Genomic DNA, 8,407 nt, shown 5'->3' with positions numbered 1-8,407 from the left:
TTTAATCCTATCCTCCCAAAGCACTTGCAACCCTTCCCAGATTGATATTATCCGCAAACTTTATAAGTGTACTCTCTATGCCATTATCTAAGTCATTGATGAAGATATTGAACAGAACCAGATCCCTGCGGGACCCAACTTGTTATGCCCTTCCAGCATGACTGTGAACCACTGATAACTACTCTCTGGGAACGGTTTTCCAAACCAGTTTTCCACCCACCTTATAGTAGCTCCATCTAGGTTGCATTTCCCTGGTTTGTTTATGAGAAGGTCATGCAAGACAGTATCAAAAACTTTACTAAAGTCAAGATATACTACATCTACTGCTTTCCCATCCACAAGTCTTGTTACCGTGTCAAAGAAAGCTATCAGGTTGGTTTGACATGATTTGTTTTTGACAAATCCATGCTGACTGTCACTTATCACCTTATTATCTTCTATATCTTTACAAATTGATTGTTTAATTATTTGCTCCATTATCTTTCCAGGTACAGAAGTTAAGCTGACTGGTCTGTAATTCCCCAGGTTGTCCGTATTTCCCTTTTTATACACTGGTGTTCTATTTGCCCTTTTCCAGTCTTCTGGAATCTCTCCAGTCTTCCATGACTTTTCAAAAATAATCGCTAATGGCTCAGTAAACTCCTTAAGTATTCTAGGATGCATTTAATCAGGCCGTGGTGACTTAAAGACATCAAATTCGTCTAAGTAATTTTTTTAATTTGTTCTTTCCCTATTTTAGCCTCTTCTGATCCTACCCCATTTTGACTGGTATTCACTATGTTAGACATCCAATCACCACCAACCTGCTTGGTGAAAACTGAAACAAAGAAGCCATTAAACACCTCTGCCATTTCCACATTTTCTGTAATTCCCCCCCCACTCATTGAAGGTAACGGGCCTACCCTGTCCTTGGTCTTCCTCTTGCTTCTAATGTATTTGTAGAATGTTTTCTTGTTACCCTTTATGTCTCTAGCTAGTTTGGGCTCGTTTTGTGCCTTCACCTTTCTAATTTTGTCCCTACATACTTGTGGTAGTTATTTATATACATCCTTTGTAATTTGACCTAGTTTCCACTTTTTGTAGGACTCTTGAAGATCTCCTGGTTAAGCCAGGGTGGTCTCTTCCCATACTTCCTATCTTTCCAAACAGTGGGATAGTTTGCTTTTGTGCCCTTAATAATGTCTCTTTGAAAAACTGCCAACTGTCTTCAATTGTTTTTTCCCTTAGACTTGCTTCCCATGGGATCTTACCTACCAACTCTCTGAGTTTACTAAAGTCTGCCTTCTTGAGATCCATTGCCTTTATTTTGCTGTTCTCCCTCTTACCATTCCTTAGAATCATGAACTCTATCATTTCATGATCACTTTCACCCAAGCTGCCTTGCACTTTCAAATTCTCAGCCAGTTCCTCCCTAATTGTCAAAATCGAATCTAGAACAGTCTCTCCCCAAGTAGCTTTTTCCCCCTCCTGAAACAAAAAATTGTCTCCAATACATTCCAAGAACTTGTTGGATAATCTGAGTCCTGCTATGTTATTTTCCCAACAGATGTCTGAGTAGTTGAAGTCCCCCATCACCACCAAGTCCTGTGCTTTGGATGATTTTGTTAGTTGTTTAAAAAAAGCCTCATCAAGCTCTTCTTCCTGGTTAGGTGGTCTGTAGTATACCCCTTACCATGACACCATCCTTGTTTTTGCCCTCTCGATGGGCACAACTTAAATATGTTTATATAAATTAAATATATATAAATAAGGGGTGAAAACTATGTCTTTTAACCTTTTCCCAACTCTTGCCAACCTCTCCACTAAATTGTGCGTTTGTCAAGAATCAGTGCTGACTGATTCTGATGTTCTGTTTTGTCTTTCTTTACTATAGCTCTAATGACCTTTGTCTTCTCTTGAAGGTGACCTATAATGGAAAAAATGCTTATGCCTACTTTGTTTTTTTATACTGAACAAAGATCTGAAAGGGATTTTTTTGTTGTTCACCCTCAAAAAAAATTTTTTTTTTTTGCTTAGATTTTTACTTTTGAAATTTCAGGAATGTAAATTCTGGTTTTGCTAAAAAATGCAGTGCATGTCTCAGAGAGGAAGATTAACACTCTCAGCCTTGAATTGAAGGGGCAGATGTTTTAAAACTTTACCACAAGAACTCTTCTCCCAATTGTCTATTAGATGTTTGAATAAAACAGGTGTTAACAAACAAAAACCAAAAGAATTTTAAACAGTATGGATACAAATAACTTTCCTTATCAGTTAATCAAGTTTCACTTGGATGGTGTCCATAATGTTGTAAATCTAATAGTTTTTCAGTCATGTACAAGGTTTCCAGGAAAAATAGGGTAGACATAATTTACATTTTTAATATGAAAAACAAACAGAAAACCACCTTCCTAACAAACAATAGAAAAATCTTTTGTGCCTTCTTTGTAGATTACAAATTTTTAAAAAAGTGAAAGTCCCACCCCAGCCCACCCCTTTTTTTTTTTGAAGGTCACCTTTAGAACCACCTTCTTCTGCATATAGCACCTGATTTTACAAGATGTAAATATGTGCTCTACGTCAGAATCAATGCTGTGGTTTTGTCTTTATTTTATTGGTAAATGTTTTCCTTCTGAATACTACTTAGCACTTAGATAATATGTGTCAAAATGCTTTACAAAAGCCCCAATACAATATAAAGTCAAGTTCAAGGTCCTGGTCCTTATCTTCCAGGCTCTCAATAGCCCGGACCCAGCATATCTAAAAGATCACCTAAACTTTTGTGATGAAGACTGTGGTCCACACCTCTGCTCCCCTGGCACAATGGAACTTTCTACCATGAGGATAAAGCTCATCTGTGTAGGGGGCAGCTGCTGTGGTGCCAGAACCAAGGGCAGCCAGCTCATCATCGGCCATAGCCATCAGCAGCTGATAACGGAGGACAAGAAGGGCAAGGTGAGAAGGCACAGAATATAGGCAGATGGACAGCATGGGGCACAGGAGGCTGCTGCGGGTCATACGGACTGGGATTCAGAAGGGCAAATTGGGGGGACAGATTGGGGTGGGGGCTGAATTGGAGTTTTGGTGCAGGGCCACATGGGAGCAGGGGTGGCTGAGTGTGGGTGCAAGGACAATGGGGGAGTGGGGTGCATGGGATCACGGGTGGCTGAATGGGGGTGTGGGGACACATGAGGCTGGGGAGGGGTGTGGGGGGGTATGTGATGACTGAGTGGGGGTGCAGGGATACATGGAAATAAGGGAATGCATGGGGATGGGGAGGAGGGTGCAGGGACACATGGGGACAGGGGAGGAAGGGTTGCTGAGTGGGGGTGCAGGGACACATGGGAATGGGGAGAGGGTGTTGGGACAGATCGGGACAGGGGCAGATGTGCTTGACTGATTGGGAGAGGCTAAGGGTCTGCATTGGGGAAGCTCCCCAACTCCCTAACAATTCCTACCCCCTGAAAAAAACCTGTTCCATAGTTCTCGCACCCATACCCAACAACCCTCCAGGTTCACTCGTAGGCTCTTTCCCAGCAATTATTTCCCTCTCCCTCAGCTCCTCTGTTACCCTGACTTCCCGAAGCCTTTGCACTGCTTCTGAGGGGAATGGAAAAAAAACCTGTATTGTAGTTTAAATGAATTATTACTCAAAGTTCTGTATTAATATGGCTAGTAAGGAATCTATTTGTCAAAAAATATACAGATAGTCTCTATCTGTATTGTTACAGACATACTTGTTGACAGGTATTATGAAATAAATTACCAAAATAATTGAAACTGGTTTGATTATATTGTGTTATTTTGACAAATAAAATATACAGAATGTTGCAGAATTTTAAAATATTGTACACAGAATTTTTATTTTTGTTTTGGCATAGAGTTTTTAATTTTTTGGTAAAGAATTCTCCCAAGAGTAACAAGTGGAGCAGTATGGGGAGCTGAGAGCCCGGGCTTGGCACAGAGCTGACAGAGCGGGCTCTCAGCCCTGGGCAGTCAGGCTCTCAGCTCAGAGCTCCATGTAGTGCTGACAGGCAATATAAGTAATGCAGTGTCTACACAGACACTACATTGTCCTAACTATATCAGCCTAAGTGCTACACCTCTCGTGGAGGTGGAGTTATTCGGTCGGTGTAGTGGGGGACTTACATCAGCGGGAGCAATGCTGTAGTGTAGATTCTTGCAGAGTTAGGTCAACGTAAGCTGCCTTACATTGACCTAATTCTGTAGTGTAGACCTGGCCTGAGTAGGTTTGATTTATTATGGGCAACAGAGAGCAGTACTAACACAGAGAGAGACACAGGAGCTAGTACATTACATATGCTTGTAATTTTATGCATAGTTGAAAATTATCTGTGCTTCATACTGTAATGCTGTTTACTTGAATCACAATCTTGTTTAGTCAGCACATAAATCAAGGTTTTGTGTCTTCCTTTTAATACTTCTTTTTTTTGTACAGGTGTGGTAAATTCATTAGGAACTGTTGGTGCTCGCTACCTCTCATTATTATCAGGCCATAATGTTTAATACCTTGGCATATGTTAATATTGCTGGGGATGCTGAATTAAATTAATTGAAGCATGGTTTTGGATAATTAAGGAAACATTCACTGTAATTAATAGTTACTGGAGGCACTGACCCTTTTTTGGGATCAGAGAGAAATTTTTATAATTGACAGGTTTCCGTGTTAGTCTGTACCCGCAAAAAGAAAAGGAGGACTTGTGGGACCTTAGAGACTAACAAATTTATTTGAGCATAAGCTTTTGTGAGCTACAGCTCACTTCATCAGATGCATGTAGTGGAAAATACAGTGGGGAGATTTTATATACACAGAGAACATGAAACAATGGGTGTTACCATACACACTGTAACAGATTATACTGCATTTGTTTACAATAAGATTATATATGATCATTTTGGTTAGAATTTGTAAGGGATTAAGCTGTTAGCAATTTAAAATAATTGTGTGCTCAAAACTGGGAAAAGTTCAGTCTGGGAATATGGTTAGACTTGATTCAGGACATCACCATGTGTTTGGTAAAAAGGATTCCGTGCCACTTTTTGTGGAGTGACAAAGATACTAATAATCCTCACAATTTTTTGATGCAAATATTATAATAGTTATATGTATTATTAATTTCTGCTACTGCCCATTATGTGCTAGGTGCTTTCCAAATAAAAAGGAACACCTCATGCACCAAAGATCTCATAATTTAAAAACTGACCTGTCAATATCTATATTCTCAGGTGTGAGTGGAACTAATCTGTATCTCAGTACCCCAGATCCAATGAATGCAGCCTGCACTGGAATTATTCTAACCAATTTATTTGAGCATGAGCTTTCGTGAGCTACAGCTCACTTCATCAGATGTTTACCGTGGAAACTGCAGTTTCCACGGTAAACATCTGATGAAGTGAGCTGTAGCTCACGAAAGCTCATGCTCAAATAAATTGGTTAGTCTCTAAGGTGCCACAAGTACTCCTTTTCTTTTTGCGAATACAGACTAACACGGCTGTTCCTCTGAAACCTGGAATTATTCTGATGCCCAAGCCCCTTGAAGGTCGCAGTATGGGATGGGATATCCCAACCCCCAGCATTACAGGATGTAATATAGGGTGAGTATAATCTGCATGTCAATCTCTCCACCCCAAGGAGTGCCGGGGGGCGAGGGGGGGGGGGAATTAGCCAGCTCCCTGCCTCCCAGATGTGTAGGAATCAAATTAGCCAGAGCCTCTATGCACCAGAGGTCTGTGGGGATGTGTTCGGGCCCTGGCCCCTAGGGGTGTGTGTTTGTGTGGGGGAAATGGCTGGAACAATTTGTATAGCGGGGGTGCTGAGCACTCCTACTTCCAGCACCTCGGAGCAGAGCGGGAACTGGTCAGCGCCCCCGATCCCTACGGGTGCGGGGAGGTGGCCGTCCGGCAACCCCGCTCCACACGAGGTCGACCGAGGCAGACTCCTGGCGCGTCACGGCGGGACCCGGTAGAGGGCGCAGCTGGGCGAGCTCGGCCTGGAAGGAGCCGGTACATTCCAGCCCCCTGCGCCCCGGGTCGCTCTGCCACGCTGCGGCGGGAAATTGAGTCCCAGAGGTCCCGGCCATGTGGAGAGGTGGCGGGGGCGCTGCGGGGGAACGGCGGCCCAGGCTCTGGCCTAGGGCCATGGGGCCCAACCTGCCGCCGCCCGCTATCGAGTTTCCCGAGGAAGGGCCGGAGCCGCAGTACGACGGTGAGTGAGGGGAGCCGCCGTCCCCGACTCCGGCAGGAACCCGGGGGGGGGGGCAGGGAAGTGCCCCCAGCTGCCGAGGGGGGAAGGGCACCGCAACGGCCCCCTCGCCCCAGAGGGATATTCCCTGCGGGGGCAGGGAACGGGGGCTTAATGCCCCCCCCCAAGCTCCTGGGGCACACTGGGAGAGCAGTGCAACTCCCCACCCCCTCCGCACAGTGGAGGCGCCCCTTCCCCTGAGCCGAGTGGGGTACCCGCCCCCTCTGCCCCCCGTGGGCCCCACTGGGGGATGATACAACCCCCCCCCCCCCCGTGTCCCCTGTCATTGTCTGGTGGGGGCGGGGGATGATGATGAAATTGGCCCCTTGCAAGGCGTCAGGTGCCTGGTGGTAGGGAGGGTGATGCAAGAGCAGCACAGCTGTCAATCATTAATTCCTACTTCCCACTTTTACTAAGTGTCTGCCCACTTTGTCCTCCTGAAGTATTTCTGAGGGGTTCCTGGAGACTGTGTGTTTTCTGTAGGGTCTCCGGGGCCCCTCGCTGTGTCTCCCCTCTGAGTAGGGATGACTCTGGGAATCTGGATGTTTGATGTAAACTTTTAATGTGGAAGATCCTTATTTCTCATTCCCTCTTAGGGTTATTTGGGTCTCTGGTTTTTCCTCCATTTTCCTTTCCTTCCCACTCTCCTCTTGGCTTGTGTAGGGTGCTTTTTGTTTGTTTGATTCTCCTGAGTAGTATTTAAATCTTCTATCAAAATCATTATCCTGATCTTTTTGAAGGATGAGATTATTGTGAATTCTACAAAGCAATGGAGACTGTGTTACTGAGCTACATTGTGAATGTTTCATTTATTAATTAAGCAGATTCCCCCCCCCCCCCAAAAACAGTATTTAATGGGCGGGGGGAAAGCTTTGTAATATTTGTACATAAGAGTGGCCATACTGGGTCACATTAATGGTCCATCTAGATCTTGCCAAGTATCATGTCTTCCAGCAGTGGCCAGTGCCAGATACTTCGGAGGGAATGAACAGAACAGGGCAATTATCACGTGATCCAGTCTCTATTATCCAGTATGAGCCTTAGGGACACCCAGAGCATGGGGTTGCATCCCTGACCTGAGGTTAGTGAATAGCCATTGAGGAACCTATCCTCCATTAACTTATCTAATTCTTTTTTTGGACCCAATTATACTTTTGGCCTTCAAAACCGCCCCTGGCAATGAATTCCACAGGCGACTGCATTCTGTGAAGAAATATTTCCTTTTGTTTGTTTTAAACCTGATGCCTATTAATTTCATTGGGTGACGCCTGGCTTTTATCTTATGTGAAGAAATAAATAATATTTCCGTATTCACTTTCTCCACACCATTAATGATTTTTCAGACTTTTATCATATTCCCCACTTAGTTGTCTCTTTTCCAAGATGAATAGTCCCAGTCTTTTTAATCTCTTCTTCTATGGAAGCTGTTCCATATCCCTAGTCATGTTTGTTGCCCTTCTCTGTACCTTCTCGGTGTCCAATATATCTTTTTTGAAATGGAGTGACCAGAACTGTGCGCAGTATTCAAGGTGTGGGCATACCATGGATTTATATAGTGGCATTATGATATTTACTGTCTTATTATCTATCCTTTTCCTAATCATAAAATCTCAGGGTTGGAAGGGACCTCAGGAGGTCATCTAGTCCAACCCCCTGCTCAAAGCAGGGCGAATCCCCAATTTTTGCCCCAGATCCTAAATGGTCTCCTCAAGGATTGAACTCACAACCTTGGGTTTAGCAGGCCAATGCTCAAACCACTGAGTTATCCCTACCGCCACAATTCCTAACGGTGGATTTGATTTAAATTAAATTGATTTAAACCACTAGTCAGGAAGACTTGATTTAATCATGGATTTTTACATAAAAGTGCATTCTTGTTGGTTGTTATAACCTTAATACATATTTTTCACAACTCACAGATAGATGAAGGCTTCATTTTTAGAAGGTACACACTATACATATTTAAAGTGATTTATTTTGAAAACTTTTCAGATTAGTTTTACAGCTATATCAGAAAATGAATGACTGTTTGGTTATTTCATTTACCAAAGGAAATTGAAGCAGATCTTTATGAAGTCATTGGGAGGTGAACTATCTCTAATTCAGCAGGTTAATCATTAATATTTGGAGAATTTTCTTACCATGCTGTATTAGGAGGAGAACATC

General features: G+C 43.4%; 1 protein-coding gene across 5 annotated transcripts in view; it reads left to right on the top strand.

Moving 5' to 3' along the window:
* The first annotated feature begins 5,507 nt into the window (after positions 1-5,507).
* EIF2AK1 (eukaryotic translation initiation factor 2 alpha kinase 1) overlaps positions 5,508-8,407 on the top strand; it is a 38,030-nt gene continuing 35,130 nt past the window's right edge. For 2 of the 5 annotated variants that reach the window (XM_075132704.1, XM_075132703.1), the window contains exon 1: positions 5,972-6,205. In XM_075132704.1, the coding sequence (XP_074988805.1) occupies positions 6,079-6,205 (127 nt within the window). In that variant the 5' untranslated portion in view covers positions 5,972-6,078. Of the gene's footprint in view, positions 5,596-5,971; positions 6,206-7,195; positions 7,323-8,407 lie in introns of those variants that run through there. The other 3 variants (XM_075132706.1, XM_075132707.1, XM_075132705.1) reach the window with 3 other exon arrangements.

This window comes from Caretta caretta, chromosome 10 (assembly GCF_965140235.1).
Source record: "Caretta caretta isolate rCarCar2 chromosome 10, rCarCar1.hap1, whole genome shotgun sequence".
In the NCBI taxonomy this organism is placed as follows: domain Eukaryota; kingdom Metazoa; phylum Chordata; order Testudines; family Cheloniidae; genus Caretta; species Caretta caretta.
Note: the sequence above shows the minus strand (reverse complement) of the source record. Positions and strands in the feature narration are given on the sequence as shown.